Source organism: Xenopus laevis, chromosome 2S (genome assembly GCF_017654675.1).
Source record: "Xenopus laevis strain J_2021 chromosome 2S, Xenopus_laevis_v10.1, whole genome shotgun sequence".
Taxonomy (NCBI): Eukaryota; Metazoa; Chordata; class Amphibia; order Anura; family Pipidae; genus Xenopus; species Xenopus laevis.
The window spans coordinates 125,327,363-125,350,113 of NC_054374.1; the positions used below are offsets into that span (position 1 = coordinate 125,327,363).

Below are 22,751 nucleotides of genomic sequence, written 5' to 3' on the forward strand. Positions count from 1 at the left end.
CGTTTTTATTTTTGGGGTTACCTCCTCTTTCAAGGGGTGGTATACCCCCTTGTTCAACATGAATACAGTGAATAGTCTTGTGTTGAACATGTTTTTCTCCATTGCTGTTATGATGTAAAATCTTTGGTTTTAGATATTTCTTGGGTTAAGGTTAAAAGGAAGTGTCTCCATGTTTTGTTCTTGTAAGGTAGATAACAACCCCTTCCCACTTAGTTGTGGGCATCATTTGTGCTTGGTACTCACAAGGACCAAACATGGAATAGCTTTCCTGTTTAGCAGCAGAAATAACAAAACCATAACGTTTTTGTGATAAAAACAATTGGTACAATCTCTATGTTAAACAAGGCAGTATACTGCCCTTTAACCTTTTAATACATTGCATTAAGCTGTAGGAGTAAACTTAACTGTATTTAAAGGAATTTTAAGGACACATCCTACATAATATGGAGACCCCTGAACTATAACCTTTCTTCACCTTAACAATTATCTAAAATAAGTGGCTAGAATTAGTTAAGACTAATAGATAGCAGTGATCTGTCCATTTGAACAGGCATTTTAAATGCATAATTATATAATCTGTCCATTTGAAGAGGCATTTTAAATGCATAATTATATGATGTGTTGATACCAATTGGTAGTTATATTTGATCTTGCTAAATAGAGAAAAACACTAGCATTACATCTCACTCTGTAAAAGATAAAATATTTAAAAATAATATAAGCTTGACCGTGTACAATGTTGACTACATTCCAAAAACACTTGGAAAAAGCTCTTATGCTCCCAAACTGTCAGTCTCCTTTTTTTGTGGGATTGTAGACAAAGAAAAGTTCTTGCCAAAGATATGTCGTTTTTAATTAAATAAAGGCTCTGTATGTTTTGCAGGATGTTTTATACAGGAGCCCTGTAGAGTAGTAATAACATTTAAATTGTTCTTAGGTGTCATTTACCCTTAATGAAGAACTTGCAAGCATTCAGGATATTGGAGGGAAGCCAGCATCATCCTTAGTATCAACGCCGAGGGAACATCCGTTTTTGCTGCAGTCTGTGGGGGGACAAACTCTCACAGTGCTTACTGAAAGCTTATCCGGTGAGATTATTAAAAGTATTGTATATGTGATCATTTATGTGCCCATATATATATATAATGTGTGTGTATACTATGAAAAAAATGGTGAGTGTGTGGTGCCGGTGTTTTTGACACTGGGGCATAAATTCTGACAATAACATTATATGCTTGGAGCTTTAATGTTTTCATCATGTTTTAGTTGTATTTTCTCTGGGCACTTTCATTTCAAAATCCAGAACACACTTGGGCAAGTTATTGTCTCTTGATAAAGCTCCACTAGGCAGATTACATAGATGCACATACTTTACAGAGAAACGTAAAATAACGCAGTTCTGGTATCTATTATAAATATAACCCTTATCCAGAAAGCACTGAATTACAGGAAAGCTATTTCCCATAGGATTCATTATAAGTTCATTATAAGTTCATTATAATTCACATTTTAAAAATTATTTTTTTTTTTCTCTGATCATAAAATCATACCTTGTAGTTGATGTCACTAAATCCTGTTTGGGTTTATTTTATGTTTTGTTGTTTTGTTTTTTTAAAAATAGACTTAAAGTATGGCAATCCATAGTACAAAAAGATCAGGAAAACCTAGGTTACAAGCATTCTGGGTAATAGATCCCATACCTGTACTGTGGCATTCTTGCTAACATACACAGAGAAAAAGATCAGGACATATAGCCCAATTCATAACCCTTTCTCTTTTAATTTTTTTTTAAACATCCTTTTTTTTTATTGAAGTTTCTTTCCAAACAAAATATTCCGCACGTTCTGGGACACACGGCCACTACAAGATTAAGTAACTTTTAAACATAATCTACTTAAAGGAGAAGGAAAGGCTAACATTAAGTAAGCTTTATCAGAAAGGTTTATATAAATACACCAGTAAACCCTCAAAGTAATGCTGCTCTGAGTCCTCTGTCAAAAGAAACGCCACATTTCTTCCCTTTTATTGTGTACACATGGGCTTCTGTATTAGACTTCCTGTTTTCAGCATAAACCTCCAGGGCAGGGCTTGAGCATGCTCAGTTTGCTCCTCTCCCCCTCCCTCCTCCCATCCCTGCTGTAATCTGAGCTCAGAGCTGTAAGTGAGAGACTCAGGCAGGAAGTGATATCACACCAAGCTTATATCCTAAACAAACAGAGACAGTGTCTAGAGCTGTTTACTCAGGTATGGCAAAGCATTCTGCAGAATAAATATAGTGCTCTAGCTTGCACTATTGTGGCTAATCTGTTGACAATAAACTGTCTTGGAGCTTTCCTTCTCCTTTAAGGTTCAAATGGAAAAAAAATACATTTCTCAAAAACAGCACAGACAATTCCACCCCTCTATCGAGCTTGTATTACACAATTAACTTTCGTGTTAATGTAAATATATTTCCTTGAGCTTCCTGATAGGAATCATTATTATAAGGCTCATGTGTACATCCTCATATGGAAAGTAAAGTGACAGATTCCAGATCTGGGTGTCTATAGAGCTCCAGACCTTCAAACATTTGTCATGTATTGCAAAAGAAAACTGACTAGTTTCTCGTTCATCATGATACAGTCAACTTTCTGTTTGAACACTTGAAATGGTATTATTGAGGATTTCCAGAATTTGGCAATAGTTTGACGTGCTGATAAGAAAATATTAGTAAGTAGTTATGTTGCCATTTTGTTAATCGCTCACATTTGCCTGCAGTGGGTTCGTTTAAGGTTGATCTGGAATAGAGAGAAGATTACATTGTACACCTGGATCCAGAATAAGTCCACCATAAATGATACATTGTACCCGGTTGTGAACATTTTCATTAAAGTGATACTGACACTAAAAAATTATAAAACCAATTTGTAGTATAGTTTATACAATGGATTAATTAGATGTTGCTTTACTTTACACAAAATCATTGTAGGGTTCCCACTGTGTACCTGTTGGCCCCCCAGCAGCCCTTCTGTCTTCCTACTAATGTAATCCTATTACAGATCATTATTTCTGTACTACAAAAGAAAAAGAAAGGAAAATATATTGGGCCAACATCGTGTGACGTCTAATAGAAATTATTAAAACTTTTCTAAGCCATTTCCATAGAGATGATATGGGCTTGATTACAACTCTGAAAAATAACAGCAGGAGGACACTACTTCCAATAGCCGGAGCAACAATAGACGCAAGTGTAAACTGTCACTTTGCACAAATAGTAAATGTTTGTTTATTTATTTTTTTGCTTTTACACAAGACAAAACTTTTCTTACTTTTGAAAATGCTTCGATAACTGGTCTAATGATCATTGCATTTGTCTAATTATTATTAATGAACGAACGTTGTAAAAATTAGGACTTGGTGGAAAATAATTCTACTAATTATGAACATCTTGACTTTTGAGAGATTCATTTTAAAAAAGCAGCTAAGAATACTAATGTAGAAGAGATGAGTAGAAATGTGCAGAAAAGGGAATAACTTGTTTTTGTGATCACTCGAGTTAAAAAAGCCATTTTTATTCTAATGCTAATATGTTCACCTTCCAAAAAATACAGTATATGAATTTAAACAGCCAATGTCATTAAAAAAAATGTTACAATTGATCTTGCTTTTCAAAAGTTGTGTTTTCAAGATATCTGCAACTGCCCTAAAGTTTCTCTTAATACCCTCTGAGCTGGATGTGTGGGGTTGGCTCACTGGGGCTCATTTATCAACACTCGCCAAATTTGCCCATGGGCAGTAACCAATAGCAACAAATCAGTGCAGGTAGAACAATGAATGCAACAATCTGGTTGCTATGGGTAACTGCCCATGTGCAAATTTGCCCAGTGTTGATAAATGACCCCCACTGACTTCCTGCTTTTGACAGTGGATCCTTTTCTCAGGGTGACGAGAAAGTAAGTTCAGCAATTCAGCTCTACCCTACATGAATCTCTAATATTAATGTTTTTGGTCCAGTTGATATAATCGGCTGGCATGATTCTGTCATGCATTTAAATGTATTTAATAGCATTGGCTGCTTAAATTTGACTGTCTGAAGGTTAACCTCCATATTACTTTTGTAAAATAATTTACAGTTTTCAGGCCTCATGACTATGCATTAAGAATTTTGTGTTCTAAGACCACATATGTATGTGTTTTACTTGCCCAGCACTGATGGCTTGATTAGCATAGAGATATATATATATATATATTCTGTGATCTGAATGGTAGGCACAAACATTTACAGAGCTGATATGTGTCTACAACCACTTTACGTGCTGTGAGTTTTATGGAAAAAAGAAATTTGTATTTTCCATTTCAGTAAAACTAATTGCAGCTATGGACTGTTCTGTATGCAGATCTTTATTTCCAATTACCATTCTTCATTTGCTGCCCCGCTCTGCCAGCCATTTACTTCATGTTCTATAGGTTTAGATGTAAAATCCTTAAGCTACTCTACTAGAAATTCATTTAAACATTAAATAAACCCAATAACCTGGTTTTGTTTCCAATAAGGATTAATTATGTCTTAGTTGGGATCAAGTACAAGCTACTATTTTATTATTACAGAGAAAAAGGAAATCATTTTTAAAAATTTGGATTATTTGGATAAAATGGAGTCTATGGGAGACGGCCATTCCGTAATTCTGAGCTTTCTGGATATCGGGTTTCCGGATAAGGGATCCTATACCTGTACAACCATTTGCTTAGAATATTAGCATGGCAACATGAGGTAGTTAAATGCAACAGGAAAATGTTTTTTAAGACCGCCTTCCTGTAAAATGGTTAAAACGCCAAGCCTTAAGGCACATTTATAAAACTGTTTAAAAGAAACAAAGTCACAATACAGCACTCATCACCATTTTAACTTTATGCTACGAATTTGGAAGACTGGGCAGGATCCTCCTTGATTAAGGTGGCGATTGGCCAGTTGTCGATCGCCACATCATAGCCCCACCCTATGATGTAATTCGCTCTGACCGTGACCTCACCATCCCGTCCCCTTCCCAGACTTTTCTGCCCCAAAAGGTGACCACTCTACTCCTAGTCTCTATTTTACTCAAATATTTTAAAATGTTTAAGCATATTTCCATTAACTCTGTAATTATAAAACACTACCTTTACCCTAACTAAGATATAATTAATTCTTACTGGAGGCAACATAATTTTATTGGGTTTATTTAATGTTTAAATGATTTTTAGTAGACTTACGGTATGGGCATTTAAATTACAGAAAGATCTCTTATCTGGAAAACCCCAGGACCCAAGCATTCTGGATAAAGTTCCCATACCTGTACAGGTATACATCAAAATGTACTCCTTTTATAAAAAAATTTCTCCTAGGGGCGTAACTACCAGGGGAGCAGGGGGTGCAACTGGGCCAGGGCCCGCACCCCCGCAGGTTCGCGCGGGCTGCAGCCAGCTTGATTCGGCTGCAACCGCATTGAAAAATCACACGGACGAGGGTGGGGGCGGGCCCGGCTGCACGACTCGCACCAGGGCCCACCCCCACCTAGTTCCGTTACTGATTTCTCCTCAACCCATTTACTTTAATTTAATAAATTACAGCAGCTGTGAGGCTGAGTAAAATAACCGTGTACATTAATGGAGTAAATAAAAATATACACATTTATAAATATCACCACTTAACCATATTGGATACTGCCTGTTGATTTCAGAAATGGTGATGGGACTGTAAAATGGGAGTTAACAAAAATGCACAGCTTTATAAATGCCACATTTATTTTACGCCAATATTTTTACATACCTCTTTATAAACATGCTTTGTAATGTTATGGTTGTATCTCAACCAGGGAAGAAATACTGTTTTTGTGCCACCTGCCCCTGTCATTTAAATGAAACTGTCAGCAACAGTAAGCTTTTGGCCAGAAAACACACACATTCCTTACAACTGCAGTAGATAAGTGTTTAGTACGAATTATAGGATGGACATGATCACCTAAAGTTGGCCATAGATGTAAAGATTGTTTAAAAGATCCGATCCTATAAGCGTCAAGGACTGAATTACGGTTATGGGATTTACCACCATATAAAGAGCTGTTTAATAGAAACAGTAAAGTTAAATGGATAACTTGTCTGATATTACTATATGTTAAACAGTATGGTTTATGGAATCCTTTTCTTTTTCTCTTTGCTCCTCCAAATTTCTTAAAGATCACTTGTTTATCTTGTTTGATTTTGTTTTGTTTTTTTTCCATGAAAATTAAATAAAAACATATGTTAAAAAAAAAAAATCCTATCGTCATCGTGAGACCACGATTATCTCGAAACGATCGTACGATCGTATGAATTGTCCATCAACTAAAAAGACCATTTCAGCCGATATTGCCAGGAAAACAAAGGATAGCTGCCTGCTTGTTCCTGCAAACACAGATAGATTGCACTGGGACCAATAAAGATTTTTTAACCTGGCCGATCAATTTCCTGACAGATGTCTGCCGAAAAATCGTAAGATGTACGGTCGTTCGAATCCCCCTAAACACACGATAATTTCAAAGGATTGGTCGGTCTTCGCTAAAATTGGTCGTTCGGCACAAAAAATCTTTGTGTCTATGGGGACCTTAACAGTGGCAAAAAATTTTGATTTGTTTGACTACATATCTGCTTTCTTTTACACTATAGTTTGTATTGTTTGTTTGTAACCAAAGTCTTTCTGCAGCACTAATATTTAAAAAAAAAAAAAAATAATAATAACAAGGTATGAATCCATTCTTCTGAATTCTTATCTCTTGACTTTCTTGCATACTTTGGCATCAGACATTTTCCATAATCTGATACTAGCATGTAAAACCTATCTTTTTTTTTTATTAGATAATTTCTCTATTGGAATACTTGAAAGAGGGCATTTACTGATAAGCAAATTGCATAGCAGCAGGAAAGTTTTTGACTTGAACAAAGTGCTCTTCTTTAGGGGAAATGCTACTATCTGTTGCTTGTCATCTTTAGTGAAAATGTCAGGTATTGTAGATCTGACTTATCCAAGCATTACTAATACAATAATGTTAAGACTGAATTTAGCACAATGCAATCATAGTTCCAGTTATGTACTTCATAAATGACATCCGTAGAGCACAAACTGCCAACCTGTAAAGCCTTTAGATCTGGGCAGTCTTACGTTGAATGTTGTCTTCTTTGAGATATGGCTTAAATATTGGGCACTTGCAGTGTAAGGATTCTTTCTTTTTGTCTCTCTCTTTTTTTTTTTTTTGTAACTTTGTGTTTATTTGGTTTTACTTTTTTTTTTTTTACAATAAACATTGTGTGATCCATACAAAAAGTTCCATAATTTGCAATAATTATTAGCTAGTTAAACATTGTTTTATACATAGTCTCCTGCTTCCTTTATCAGAAGAAATTAACATAAAATACGATAAGCATGAGATTTATGAAATAAACGAATAAACGCTTTCAAAACTAAACGAAATTTGAAAACAAAAAAGTACTATCAGATCAGCATCTAAAGCTAGTGCTCCACCAATCGTGGAAATTTTACATCTTCCAATATCTTCCAAATATTAAATACCTTCTTAGGACAGGGTATATCTTATCCATTAGAGATATGTAAATCTCTCTATTATTCTTGAGGGAATGAGTAACCCCTAAGAGACAGTGTATCCCAATTGTACCAAATGTTATCAAATCGTTTTATTGTAGAATTTTTCACCGCAGTTTCTCTTAGGCTCTTTTATGTTACCTGACTGGTTAATGGAAAGCAAAACCCTTCAGAATAAATACTTGTACTCACATAATTTATATCATAAGTGACCTATTAATTTTACCAAATCAGTGTATATAATCAGATCACCTAGTATAGTTTCCCTTTAAGAGCTAAACTGAACTTTTTGTATCATCATTACATCATTTTTTTTAAAAATATCGCCATAGCATGCTTGAATAATTGTTGCACTGTGTAAACAGCTGGGCAGCACTTTTTTAATTAAAGGACATGTCTTAGAATTCTATTGGTTTTCAGACGACTGTGGGAATTAAACAAATGGGAGGGCAGAATGCCCATTCTTATTTAAATTTATTTAAATTTTCACACCCGCCCTGTTTGTGCTGTTGAGTTGGATCTTTCTACACCAGCAAATGTTTGAGAGCTTGCCCTTTTATGTATTGACACTGTGCAAACAATGTAGCATCATGTCATATATTTCACACGAGCTCCAGTGGTAAGCGAGAGGCTGTGCTGGAGCTGCCAAGGGGAGACAGATTTAAGCAGGAGTAAATTCTACGTGATCAACTTATTGAAATGAAATCACTTTGATAAATCACTAGATATAACATATAAAGCTACTGTTCTGGGGTATAGTAAGATAAGGAATTACATATCCAAAAGTGTACATTGCATTGATTGGGAACCTCCAGATCATTTGGTCATTTTGCAGTGAGCTAGTATTTACTTTAAAAATCCTTAATGTCTAATAATCCCTTGTGAGCATGGCTCTCCCTCTTTATATTAAGTAGTAGTAGCTCACGCACACCTGTTCTGTGTAGATAATTCCAATTTCCTTGGTGCACAGTGATAGAGGTAACCGGCAACCTCAAATCTGATACTAAGAAAAGGCACACTGGCACACAAGCTGTGAATGCAGGTGAACACCTTGCAAAGATTTATTACCGGAAGTGCAACGTTTCGGGGCAAGCCCCTTTGTCAAGCATACAGGATCTGTGTAAGGTGGTACATTTATAGGTGATTCAATCAGTTAATTGACAGGTGCAATCAATTAGTGAAATTAAACAATTGTTTAAACAGCAATTAGCTAATAGCATTTAGTTACTGTGATGCAAATACAATGAAAAAGCATATAAAAAAAGTCTTATAGTTCTCTGAAACGAATAATGAAAAAGAAAAAAATGAAAAAGAAATTAACCCAAGGCTTTGGTTCATTTCCCGTATAATAAAAGTTCAAAGTCCAGTGGGAAACCTTATAAGCCCAATTTTCTAATGTAGCAAGAAAATATTTCAACAGTGTTGCAGTACCTAAAAAACAAACATGGACATAAAAATGGTTACAAAATGTAACTATAAATTCTTACCCTGTCTGAAGGAAAAAATAGAAGAATACCTGTCCCTGCATCAGGAAATTTGCACATAGTTTTCTTATCTGGAAAAATTAAACAAAGAGAGTTAGAACACCCAGAAAAAGATAAATTCATAAATAGCAAGCCATACTGAACTCTTCATTAAGCCCTTTTGGATATTTAGTTTGGAGTAACCAGATCCAATAGCATTCTCTCTGTAATAAAATTCTCTTTTTATCCTGTCCTTGTTGTATTCTTATTTTCTCTAAAACCTGCCAACGGAGTTGTGCTACTCTGTGGCAGTTTGTGAAAAAATGTTTGGCAAGCCATGTTTCTTTCTTATATTTACTTGAAGCTGTTAGCTCGACATTTTCACTTTTTTGGGGTTGATAATTGCGGATAGTCGATTTATGTTCATTTAGCCTTGTTTTTATGGGTCTCGAAGTCTGCCCTATATAGGCTAGGCCGCATGGACATTTAATGCAGTAAATCACGTCTGAACTATCGCATGTGAAAAATCCATTGATTTCATGTTTCGTACCCTGCTGCGGGTGTGTAACTGTGTTGCCAGGGATTATTCCGTTACAGTGTCCGCAATTCCTGCAGGGAAAAGTGCCTTTATTGTGCGTTAAATCACCCATCTGTAGCTTACGTTTCTGAGGTTTAATTAGTTGTCCAATATTCTTACCCCTTCTGTAAGAAAAAAGAGGGGGAGCCTGGAACATATGCCCAAATTTTGCATCCATTTTTAGTATATCCCAATGTTTTAAGATAGTATTACGAATGGCCTTAGAATTTTTATCATAAGAACTAACAAAAGGGATTCGTGATGTTGTGGATGTAGATGGAAGCTTTTTTTTGGTTAGTAGTTTATCCCTAGGGATTCTACGTACCTCCTTATATTTTTCTTGTAGGCTTTCTATATTGTGTCCTTTTTCTTTAAATTTTTTAATCATTTTAGTTGCCTCAGCTTCGTATAGGTCATCCGTAGATGCAATGCGTCTTGCTCGTAAAAATTGGCTTTTTGGGAGACCTTTTACTAAGCCAGGTGGATGAAAACTATCACTAGGTAATAGATTATTTCTGTCCGTGGGCTTAGTGAACACGCTTGTAACAAATGCTGCACCTGTAGATTGAATATTCACATCCAAAAAGTGTATGTCTTTGGGGCTAAATTCTAGGGTGAATTTAATCGAAGCATGTACTTCATTGAGATATCTGAGAAAATTCTCCAAGGTTTCACGGCTGCCTGACCAAAGAAAAAAAGTGTCGTCCATGTAGCGCATATAATCATGGATGTACTGTGTGTACTCATTATTGCAAAATATAAAACTTTTTTCAAATAATCCATGAAGATGTTGGCATAGGCAGGTGCCATGTTCGCACCCATGGCGCAGCCTTGCAATTGTAAGTAAAAATCCTGGTTAAATTGGAAGTAATTTTTTCTCAGTACAATATCCAACAAATCACAGATGAAATTTATTTTATAGCTGGGTAATTTCCCCTGGGACAGGTATGAACGAATGCATTCTATTCCTTCATCATGGGTATAGACGTAAAAAGGTCTTTTACGTCTAAAGAACAGAAAAAGAAATCACTCGATGGAAATGCTACCTTCTCTAGCCTAGTCAAAAAATCGGTGGTGTCGATTAAGCATGTGGTTAAAGTGGGAAGAATTTCCTGCAAAAACATATCGATGTAAATGGCCAGGGGTTGCCATATAGAGTTCACGTTGGAAACGATAGGCCTGTAAGGAGGGTTTGTTTGGCTTTTATGGATCTTAGGCAGGAAATACACATATGGAATGTTAGGATGTGCATTAAATAGTAAGCGATATATATCTTCAGTAATTAAACCTTCCAAAACCGCCGAATTTAGAAAAACATTCAACTCGTTTTTAAACTTCAAAGTAGGATCGCCTCCTAACATTTTATACAGCATGTTATTATTCAAATGGCTTTCTGCTTGCTTATTGTAGTCAGCGGTATTAAGCATTACAATGCCCCCACCTTTGTCGGCTTTTGTTATAATTACATCCGAATTAGCCTTTAATGATTTCAAAGCCAATCTTTCATTTGCAGAGATATTACATCTTTCTTTTTTATTTTGTTTCTGTAAGATTCTATTAACATCCAACGTCACCACTGTTTCAAATGCCTCAATTGCATGGAAATTGCCCGGGGGCACAAAATTACTTTTTGAGCCCAATTTATTTTTTAATGCAGCCACAGTTTTATCGTTGGGTGTAATAGAAGGCCTATCGCAAAAATATGCCTTCAATTTAAGTGATCTTACAAACTTAAACATATCCACGAGTGTAGGGAATGAGGGGGCCGTGAAAGATGGCACAAAGTTCAGTCCTTTACTAAGTGCTGAAAGTTCAAACTTGCTGGGACTGTATTGAGAGAGGTTGAAGATAGTATTTACCTGCGGTTCGTTTTCTTCCGCGTGGTTTGTTGGGACGCTGTCTCGTGCCTTTCTTCCCCTCCTGGTTTTGCGTTTTGTGTGCGCCGACCTCCTCCTAAAAAAGAGACCGCAGAGTGCTGTGATCCAGCTGGCGATGACTGTGACAGTTCCAGCGATTGTTCGGATGCTCTGTCTGTTGAGATCGCAGATGAGGTGCGGTATCTTCGCGTAGTGCGCCTGTAATCTTTCCAGGAATAGACCTCCCCCTTGCTGTAATCGATGGTGTCTCTTCTGAATTTGCGAAGCTTTACCTCCAGGATGTCGCGCTGTAACCGCTCCATCTTTACTTCCAACTCTCTCAGCATCATGGCATTGGATTCTGCGCTGTTGCGATATTCTTCCTCCATGGTATGTAGTTGCTGCTTTAACTCTTTCGTTCCTGTCTGCAACTGTTGTATGGTAAGGGTTATCAGGTCCAAACTGCAGCGATTCAGTATTCCTTGCCACTTCTGCAGAAACTCCTGGTTGTCCTTGAAAAGTGCAGGTTGTAGCATGACCCGCAGTCCTCGTGGGATCCGTTGAGCTTTGGCATATTCGGCAAGGGAGGACATATGCAATGCCCATGATATTTCCCTGCGTTTAAGGTTTTCCAATTTACGGAGAACTTCTGTCCCACTTAATGTAGTAGATGTAGGCAGGCTCTGTGTAGCGTTGAGGATTTTCTTTCTCTCAGCCTCAGAGAAGCAAAAAGTGTCAGCCCGACGATCCGTAGTTGCGGCAATGTCCGCAAATGACATAGCGGTATAGTAGCAGGGTGCTGAGAGCTTGTAGCCGAACGATCAGTACAAAGTAGTAGTAGCTCACGCACACCTGTTCTGTGTAGATAATTCCAATTTCCTTGGTGCACAGTGATAGAGGTAACCGGCAACCTCAAATCTGATACTAAGAAAAGGCACACTGGCACACAAGCTGTGAATGCAGGTGAACACCTTGCAAAGATTTATTACCGGAAGTGCAACGTTTCGGGGCAAGCCCCTTTGTCAAGCATACAGGATCTGTGTAAGGTGGTACATTTATAGGTGATTCAATCAGTTAATTGACAGGTGCAATCAATTAGTGAAATTAAACAATTGTTTAAACAGCAATTAGCTAATAGCATTTAGTTACTGTGATGCAAATACAATGAAAAAGCATATAAAAAAAGTCTTATAGTTCTCTGAAACGAATAATGAAAAAGAAAAAAATGAAAAAGAAATTAACCCAAGGCTTTGGTTCATTTCCCGTATAATAAAAGTTCAAAGTCCAGTGGGAAACCTTATAAGCCCAATTTTCTAATGTAGCAAGAAAATATTTCAACAGTGTTGCAGTACCTAAAAAACAAACATGGACATAAAAATGGTTACAAAATGTAACTATAAATTCTTACCCTGTCTGAAGGAAAAAATAGAAGAATACCTGTCCCTGCATCAGGAAATTTGCACATAGTTTTCTTATCTGGAAAAATTAAACAAAGAGAAAATAAGAATACAACAAGGACAGGATAAAAAGAGAATTTTATTACAGAGAGAATGCTATTGGATCTGGTTACTCCAAACTAAATATCCAAAAGGGCTTAATGAAGAGTTCAGTATGGCTTGCTATTTATGAATTTATCTTTTTCTGGGTGTTCTAACTCTCTTTGTTTAATTTTTCCAGATAAGAAAACTATGTGCAAATTTCCTGATGCAGGGACAGGTATTCTTCTATTTTTTCCTTCAGACAGGGTAAGAATTTATAGTTACATTTTGTAACCATTTTTATGTCCATGTTTGTTTTTTAGGTACTGCAACACTGTTGAAATATTTTCTTGCTACATTAGAAAATTGGGCTTATAAGGTTTCCCACTGGACTTTGAACTTTTATTATACGGGAAATGAACCAAAGCCTTGGGTTAATTTCTTTTTCATTTTTTTCTTTTTCATTATTCGTTTCAGAGAACTATAAGACTTTTTTTATATGCTTTTTCATTGTATTTGCATCACAGTAACTAAATGCTATTAGCTAATTGCTGTTTAAACAATTGTTTAATTTCACTAATTGATTGCACCTGTCAATTAACTGATTGAATCACCTATAAATGTACCACCTTACACAGATCCTGTATGCTTGACAAAGGGGCTTGCCCCGAAACGTTGCACTTCCGGTAATAAATCTTTGCAAGGTGTTCACCTGCATTCACAGCTTGTGTGCCAGTGTGCCTTTTCTTAGTATCAGATTTGAGGTTGCCGGTTACCTCTATCACTGTGCACCAAGGAAATTGGAATTATCTACACAGAACAGGTGTGCGTGAGCTACTACTACTTTGTACTGATCGTTCGGCTACAAGCTCTCAGCACCCTGCTACTATACCGCTATGTCATTTGCGGACATTGCCGCAACTACGGATCGTCGGGCTGACACTTTTTGCTTCTCTGAGGCTGAGAGAAAGAAAATCCTCAACGCTACACAGAGCCTGCCTACATCTACTACATTAAGTGGGACAGAAGTTCTCCGTAAATTGGAAAACCTTAAACGCAGGGAAATATCATGGGCATTGCATATGTCCTCCCTTGCCGAATATGCCAAAGCTCAACGGATCCCACGAGGACTGCGGGTCATGCTACAACCTGCACTTTTCAAGGACAACCAGGAGTTTCTGCAGAAGTGGCAAGGAATACTGAATCGCTGCAGTTTGGACCTGATAACCCTTACCATACAACAGTTGCAGACAGGAACGAAAGAGTTAAAGCAGCAACTACATACCATGGAGGAAGAATATCGCAACAGCGCAGAATCCAATGCCATGATGCTGAGAGAGTTGGAAGTAAAGATGGAGCGGTTACAGCGCGACATCCTGGAGGTAAAGCTTCGCAAATTCAGAAGAGACACCATCGATTACAGCAAGGGGGAGGTCTATTCCTGGAAAGATTACAGGCGCACTACGCGAAGATACCGCACCTCATCTGCGATCTCAACAGACAGAGCATCCGAACAATCGCTGGAACTGTCACAGTCATCGCCAGCTGGATCACAGCACTCTGCGGTCTCTTTTTTAGGAGGAGGTCGGCGCACACAAAACGCAAAACCAGGAGGGGAAGAAAGGCACGAGACAGCGTCCCAACAAACCACGCGGAAGAAAACGAACCGCAGGTAAATACTATCTTCAACCTCTCTCAATACAGTCCCAGCAAGTTTGAACTTTCAGCACTTAGTAAAGGACTGAACTTTGTGCCATCTTTCACGGCCCCCTCATTCCCTACACTCGTGGATATGTTTAAGTTTGTAAGATCACTTAAATTGAAGGCATATTTTTGCGATAGGCCTTCTATTACACCCAACGATAAAACTGTGGCTGCATTAAAAAATAAATTGGGCTCAAAAAGTAATTTTGTGCCCCCGGGCAATTTCCATGCAATTGAGGCATTTGAAACAGTGGTGACGTTGGATGTTAATAGAATCTTACAGAAACAAAATAAAAAAGAAAGATGTAATATCTCTGCAAATGAAAGATTGGCTTTGAAATCATTAAAGGCTAATTCGGATGTAATTATAACAAAAGCCGACAAAGGTGGGGGCATTGTAATGCTTAATACCGCTGACTACAATAAGCAAGCAGAAAGCCATTTGAATAATAACATGCTGTATAAAATGTTAGGAGGCGATCCTACTTTGAAGTTTAAAAACGAGTTGAATGTTTTTCTAAATTCGGCGGTTTTGGAAGGTTTAATTACTGAAGATATATATCGCTTACTATTTAATGCACATCCTAACATTCCATATGTGTATTTCCTGCCTAAGATCCATAAAAGCCAAACAAACCCTCCTTACAGGCCTATCGTTTCCAACGTGAACTCTATATGGCAACCCCTGGCCATTTACATCGATATGTTTTTGCAGGAAATTCTTCCCACTTTAACCACATGCTTAATCGACACCACCGATTTTTTGACTAGGCTAGAGAAGGTAGCATTTCCATCGAGTGATTTCTTTTTCTGTTCTTTAGACGTAAAAGACCTTTTTACGTCTATACCCCATGATGAAGGAATAGAATGCATTCGTTCATACCTGTCCCAGGGGAAATTACCCAGCTATAAAATAAATTTCATCTGTGATTTGTTGGATATTGTACTGAGAAAAAATTACTTCCAATTTAACCAGGATTTTTACTTACAATTGCAAGGCTGCGCCATGGGTGCGAACATGGCACCTGCCTATGCCAACATCTTCATGGATTATTTTGAAAAAAGTTTTATATTTTGCAATAATGAGTACACACAGTACATCCATGATTATATGCGCTACATGGACGACACTTTTTTTCTTTGGTCAGGCAGCCGTGAAACCTTGGAGAATTTTCTCAGATATCTCAATGAAGTACATGCTTCGATTAAATTCACCCTAGAATTTAGCCCCAAAGACATACACTTTTTGGATGTGAATATTCAATCTACAGGTGCAGCATTTGTTACAAGCGTGTTCACTAAGCCCACGGACAGAAATAATCTATTACCTAGTGATAGTTTTCATCCACCTGGCTTAGTAAAAGGTCTCCCAAAAAGCCAATTTTTACGAGCAAGACGCATTGCATCTACGGATGACCTATACGAAGCTGAGGCAACTAAAATGATTAAAAAATTTAAAGAAAAAGGACACAATATAGAAAGCCTACAAGAAAAATATGAGGAGGTACGTAGAATCCCTAGGGATAAACTACTAACCAAAAAAAGCTTCCATCTACATCCACAACATCACGAATCCCTTTTGTTAGTTCTTATGATAAAAATTCTAAGGCCATTCGTAATACTATCTTAAAACATTGGGATATACTAAAAATGGATGCAAAATTTGGGCATATGTTCCAGGCTCCCCCTCTTTTTTCTTACAGAAGGGGTAAGAATATTGGACAACTAATTAAACCTCAGAAACGTAAGCTACAGATGGGTGATTTAACGCACAATAAAGGCACTTTTCCCTGCAGGAATTGCGGACACTGTAACGGAATAATCCCTGGCAACACAGTTACACACCCGCAGCAGGGTACGAAACATGAAATCAATGGATTTTTCACATGCGATAGTTCAGACGTGATTTACTGCATTAAATGTCCATGCGGCCTAGCCTATATAGGGCAGACTTCGAGACCCATAAAAACAAGGCTAAATGAACATAAATCGACTATCCGCAATTATCAACCCCAAAAAAGTGAAAATGTCGAGCTAACAGCTTCAAGTAAATATAAGAAAGAAACATGGCTTGCCAAACATTTTTTCACAAACTGCCACAGAGTAGCACAACTCCGTTGGCAGGTTTTAGAGAAAATAAGAATACAACAAGGACAGGATAAAAAGAGAATTTTATTACAGAGAGAATGCTATTGGATCTGGTTACTCCAAACTAAATATCCAAAAGGGCTTAATGAAGAGTTCAGTATGGCTTGCTATTTATGAATTTATCTTTTTCTGGGTGTTCTAACTCTCTTTGTTTAATTTTTCCAGATAAGAAAACTATGTGCAAATTTCCTGATGCAGGGACAGGTATTCTTCTATTTTTTCCTTCAGACAGGGTAAGAATTTATAGTTACATTTTGTAACCATTTTTATGTCCATGTTTGTTTTTTAGGTACTGCAACACTGTTGAAATATTTTCTTGCTACATTAGAAAATTGGGCTTATAAGGTTTCCCACTGGACTTTGAACTTTTATTATACGGGAAATGAACCAAAGCCTTGGGTTAATTTCTTTTTCATTTTTTTCTTTTTCATTATTCGTTTCAGAGAACTATAAGACTTTTTTTATATGCTTTTTCATTGTATTTGCATCACAGTAACTAAATGCTATTAGCTAATTGCTGTTTAAACAATTGTTTAATTTCACTAATTGATTGCACCTGTCAATTAACTGATTGAATCACCTATAAATGTACCACCTTACACAGATCCTGTATGCTTGACAAAGGGGCTTGCCCCGAAACGTTGCACTTCCGGTAATAAATCTTTGCAAGGTGTTCACCTGCATTCACAGCTTGTGTGCCAGTGTGCCTTTTCTTAGTCTCCCTCTTTATATTACCAGGATGTGTGGGTATCTTATAATTATGTTGATGTAACATGTCATCTGTGTATTGTAGGTAGGATTTGCTTCAGTTAAGGGTATTCTGTCAAAACATAATTACCATTTTAGTTGTTATAGTTGCATTTCAGTTTGTATACAATTCGTTATGGTATTGTTGCTTTGTCACATTTAGAAGTTCTGTTTTCATATATTTATGCCTTTACACTCGTATTTTTCTTCTTCCTTGGTCAAAGTTTTTAGGCTAATGGCACATGTAGTGTTTGGTTTTGCCAGCAGAGGAATGCCTGTAATTGCTTGTAGTGTATCCATGCCAAATATCTGCTCGGTGTGCATTGTGACATGTCAATGCCGTGACTGTCCATTTGCACACATAATGGGGCAGACAGGGGCAAATCAACCATTTCTCTGCTTTTGTATCTGTCAGCAGAGAAAATGTTGTGTGCCATGACCCTAAAGGAGAACTAATGCTTAACCAAAGAAGTAGGGCAGAAATGTTGTGCATTATGTTTTGGGCTTCTGTACCAATCCAAGGCAACCACAGGCATTTAGCAATAAAGACCTGTGTCTCTGAAGATGCCCCAGTATCTCCCTGACTGCATTTCTGCAGATTCACTGTGCATGCTCTGTGCTGCTGTCATTTACTGAGCTTAGAGGCCATCTCAAAATATATAGTACACAGAATATAAATGTAACAATAGTGATTGATATATATAATTACTACATGGAAGCGCAGATAACAATACAACTAGTATCAGAATTTAATAATCCGCTTTGTAGCATCATCTTATTTTACAGGCCAACCTCGATTTCTGCTTGATAATTTGCAACAACCCCTAAGCTTAGCTTCTTAAAAGCTACTCAGAGCCTAGTGCACATTTTGGTGTCGCAGGCACTTTTCAAGGTGGTGACCCCCTGTGACAGGCTTGAAGTCCTGAATCATCATGCTGCTATTGAGAAGCTGAAACTTTAAGCTGGTGCAATTAGTTCAGCATTTGTTGTCACATTCACTTTTAGGGTTTAGTTGATGCAAAGGAGATCTGAGATAATTGAATGTTCCAACCAAAATTTGGAAGAAAGCCAGTCGATTTGTGGCTGGGACAACGCAAGCTTAATTAGTGGAAGCACCCTGTTAATTGCGTTTTTCTCCAGTACACCATCTTCACGTGGTTTTAATGATACAGCTTCAGTATCAAATATGCAAAGCAAGGTCTGGATTGTCCCAGGCCAGAAGTTTTTGCAGGTCAACCTCCGTTCCGACAGTGCCTCAAAATGTGCCGCCAGAAGCAGCAGATGCCATTTCTATCTCCAGTATTCAGAACTGGATAGCAAACATTGTCAATGAAACCATTTCCAAAAAACAAAATGAAATCATGACAATGTCTCGTGCATCTTCTGCTATAAACATGGCCTCAAGATGTTGGCAGGAAAGTGTATGATAAGTCCTCTTTATTTGAAGCTGAAATGCCTATGGCCTATTCCTAACTCAACAGACTCTGTACTGTCTTACAACACATCACAAGTGCTAGTACAGATATATCTTGTTCTAAGAGGAAGATTACTCAAACTAGTAAATCCTTGTATGGCCTTTTTCTTGATATTTATTTATAAAAGCTAAACCAGAAAGAGAATGAGATAAGGGAGGAAATAAGTGGTAAAATATCTAAGTATCAAAAAGAAAGAATTGTTCGTAGTAACAAGCATAGCACTGCATTTAGACGAAAAACGCAAAAGATCCTGAGGCAGATGACGAGATAGGTTTGCCGAGCACTAATGTGAACAGTTACAAACCTTCATCAAGTTTAGACTTTAGCAAGCTCAATGCAAGTCCATACAACAGTTATTGTGGAAGAGCTAGTACAGCATCCTCAGAGTTCGAAAAGAATGTCGACAAATGGCTTAGTGGCATCAAAGCAAAAGAATAAACTGTAGTACAGAATGGAAGTCCATCTGAGTTATTCCTCAACATCAGAATACCAAAGAGAGGAATGTTCTAACATGAATGGTTATGCATATTTCAAAAAGCTGACAGAAGAAGATGAGAAATTATATGGAAAGTGCCAGGGATTCACAGAGATATTCTAATGTATTAGTGGAAGAAGAGGAGTCTTAATTTTAGAACATCCTATTTTAATCAAAATTATAGAGACAGCCCAGACATACACTTAGAGGAAAATGTCATGCGACTTGGAAAACCCCAGACAACTACAAACATATCAGTGGGAAGATGGCTATTCAGATAACTCTGACAAATCAGATTTTTGGCACAAACAAAGTACAAGCAGAGCATGGAAAGGAATGCTGAGGAGGACAATAGACGATGGCAGCAGTCTAAAGGAAAGCAGATATTCAACTGCATGACTTTCTGAGTTCAGGAAATGCAAAGAGAATGCTGAAGGGATGGATGACATCATTGTAGCATGGCGGAACCACCAGTAAACATGTACGTTTATGAAGCCAGCTTTATTTATAATGCAATAAAATTGTTAACTTGCTAACATAAACAAAAGTGGATTCCCAATGTGTGATGCTAAATTGGATGCAAGCTGGAATCCAGTGTCCATAATGAACTGTTAAAAAAGTAAAGCTGTTACGAAATTCAGCAAAAATGTTTCTCGCTTGGCTCTATATGATTCATGGAGAATTCTCCATTTAATGTTTTTCTTCTGCATGCTTCATATAGTAAACTACACAATATTCATATTAATTAAGGCCTGTGCTGTGTTGAGAGGTCATTGGATAATGCTAACCATAAAGAGACCATAGCTGCCATAGTTAGCCAGTTTGCCTAAGGGTTTTATTTTTCAGCTGAATACTAGGGACAGTGTAAAGCCAACTGGTTAGCACATAAGGCAATTTCAAGAGGCAGGTTGATTCAAATGTTTGCTATTGACAACATGAAAAGGAACATCAGCAACCTAATGGCTAAATTACATAAACTGAATCTTCTTAACCAAACAAACCCTCCATGAAATACCACAAAACATGTTAAAAAAAAAAATCCAACAAAAAACGTATATCCTCCTGCAGGCACAATGGGGACTGCAGAGAATGTCTAAATATTATGCTGCAACAGGGCTGACTTGTTTCTCACAAGTCTCTTATAGTGATGGCACATGGTAGGATTGATCTCCTGCTGTTAAATCTGTCCTCTAGTGGGTGGAAAATCTCCCAGAAATGACTGTCTGTTGTCGCTGCAAGTAAAACCTATTACAGTGATCCTCCTTAAACACAGGAAATTGCCTCCCTTTGCATTTTTCTGCAATAAAACCAGATCAATGTGAGTAATAGGGTTTCACTTGTGGCTATATGAAGAAATTCTATCATGCATCTTTATAACACTCAAGCAGAATCCACCATTGAAATTTTTTAAAAGAGCAAACATGGGGCTGCCATGCCAGGTGCCCCAGCCATTTGACTTGTGCTTTGATAAACTTCGGTCACTCTTTACTGCTTTGCTGCAAGTATCTCCCTTTCCCCCAGCAGCCTATCAATAGAGCAATGAGATGGCAACCTGATGACTCTTCCCTGACACTTGCATTGATAAAATGCTTCCATGTCCCACCTAGTGGTAGATATGAAAGCAGCACGCAATTGTAAAATAACCAAGCCTGACTAAAGGTGGCCATAGACACACAGATCCGATCGTACGAATCGAGGATGCGTCCGATTTTCGGATCGTGTGTGGCGTGTGCCGACATCTTTTGTCCGGCGGAGATCAGTCGATCGGTCAGGTTTGATTTTGACCCGACCGATCCCGCCGGAGCCCATGGCACATCGTAATCTGATCGTTCGGCCATACGGCCGAACAATCCGATTACCCCCGATATAGCCATGCCTGTTAATGGCATATCGGGGAAAGATCCGCTCGTTTGGCAACATCGCCAAACGAGCGGATCTTTGCATCTATGGGCACCTTAAGACTCCTCCAGTTACATTGAGTAGGGGAAACAACTGCTTATATTAAAGTTGTTCCAATGTTCCTTAATTATATCTCTAAAGTGAGACACCCTGCAAGAGGGCTGAATGTATTCTCTTGCATGTGCTGTAATAAGCATTGTGTTCTTTGTATTTTGAGAATCCGCTGGTTCCTGTTGTGTGTTTTAACTCTGTATGCGCATTTATTCTTTTGGCCGAGTTTTTCTTTTTGACAAACAAATGTGCTTTTTTATTGTTTATGAGCAGTAAATGTCATGTCTAGCTATGATACGTCTTTTGATCTCTTTTGGTCTTATCAAAAATATTCTGCTTATTTGTACTTTGTTTGCAATATTTTTTGTTAATTCAATAAACCTAGTGCAGGATAAATACTAAACCAGTACCACTGGGGCTAGGGATGCACCAAATGCGGTGTTTGGTTTGGGGTTCAGTGAAATACCAGCAGTTTTTGTTATATGTAAATTTTGGATGATTCTTTAGTTTTCAGTCAAACTGTATAAACATTTAGTTATAAGTAAATATGAAAATGTAGGTTTTTGACTTCTGTTTGGTGTCACCATAACTTTTTACCACAACAACACCTTAAAGAGATTGTTAGGTCCATAAATATTTGGACAGAGATAACTTTTTTCTAATTTTGGTTCTGTACATTACCGCAATGAATTTTGAATGAAACAGCTCAGATGCAGTTGAACTGCAGACTTTTAGCTTTAATTCAGTGGGTTGAACAAAAAGATTGCACAAAAATATGAGGAAATAAACCTTTTTTTAACACAATCACTTCATTTCAGGGGCTCAAATGCAATTGGACAATTGGCTATTTCATGGGCAGGTGTAGGCAATTCCTTCGTTCTTTCATTAACAATGAAGCAGATAAAAGCTCTGGAGTTGATTTGAGGGGGGTGCTTGTATGTGGAAGATTTTGCTGTGAACAGACAACATGCGTTCAAAGTAGCTCTCCATGCAGGTGAAACAAGCCATCCTTAAGCTGCAAAAATCATCCGGAAAATTACTACAATATTAGGAGTGGCAAAATCTACAGTTTTTTACATCCTGAGAAAGAAAGAAAGTGGTAAACTCAGCAGTGAAAAAAGACCTGGACAGCCACGGAAGACAACGGCGGTGGATAATCACAGAATAATTCCCATGGTGAAGAGAAACCCCTTCACAGCAGCCAAACAAGTGAACAACACTCTCCAGGATGTAGACGTATTGATATCCTAGTCTACCATTAAAAAAGAAAGACTGCATGAAAGTAAA

General features: G+C 37.6%; 3 protein-coding genes and 1 pseudogene across 6 annotated transcripts in view; 3 read left to right on the forward strand and 1 right to left on the reverse strand.

Annotated features, from left to right (window-relative positions):
* Positions 1-22,751, forward strand: part of gtf2f2.S (general transcription factor IIF subunit 2 S homeolog) — a 102,329-nt gene that overhangs the window by 8,196 nt on the left and 71,382 nt on the right. For both annotated transcript variants that reach the window (XM_018248133.2, NM_001088797.1), the window contains 1 exon segment: positions 938-1,088. In XM_018248133.2, the coding sequence (XP_018103622.1) occupies positions 938-1,088 (151 nt within the window).
* LOC121400672 lies at positions 8,623-12,978 on the reverse strand. 2 transcript variants are annotated; one of them, XM_041584356.1, is made up of 3 exons: positions 11,491-12,978; positions 9,108-9,146; positions 8,623-9,022 (listed from the first exon to the last, which is right to left on the reverse strand). In XM_041584356.1, the coding sequence occupies exons 1-2, from the start codon at positions 12,264-12,266 to the stop codon at positions 9,143-9,145; spliced, it is 780 nt and encodes a 259-aa protein (XP_041440290.1). In that variant the 5' UTR covers positions 12,267-12,978; the 3' UTR covers positions 8,623-9,022; positions 9,108-9,142. The 2 variants fall into 2 exon arrangements, with proteins under 2 accessions (XP_041440290.1, XP_041440289.1); XM_041584355.1 differs by having other exon boundaries at positions 8,623-9,146.
* On the forward strand, positions 12,977-17,506 carry LOC121400671. 2 transcript variants are annotated; one of them, XM_041584354.1, is made up of 3 exons: positions 12,977-14,637; positions 16,983-17,021; positions 17,107-17,506. In XM_041584354.1, exons 1-2 carry the CDS (start codon positions 13,862-13,864, stop codon positions 16,984-16,986), a joined length of 780 nt encoding a protein of 259 aa, XP_041440288.1. In that variant the 5' UTR covers positions 12,977-13,861; the 3' UTR covers positions 16,987-17,021; positions 17,107-17,506. The 2 variants fall into 2 exon arrangements, with proteins under 2 accessions (XP_041440288.1, XP_041440287.1); XM_041584353.1 differs by having other exon boundaries at positions 16,983-17,506.
* On the forward strand, positions 18,323-21,270 carry LOC108709792 (annotated as a pseudogene).

Coding starts and splice junctions, on each gene's coding strand:
- LOC121400672 (XM_041584356.1), bottom strand. CDS start 12,266: ATGTCATTTGCGGACATTGCCGCAACTACGGATCGTCGGGCTGACACT.
- LOC121400671 (XM_041584353.1), top strand. CDS start 13,862: ATGTCATTTGCGGACATTGCCGCAACTACGGATCGTCGGGCTGACACT.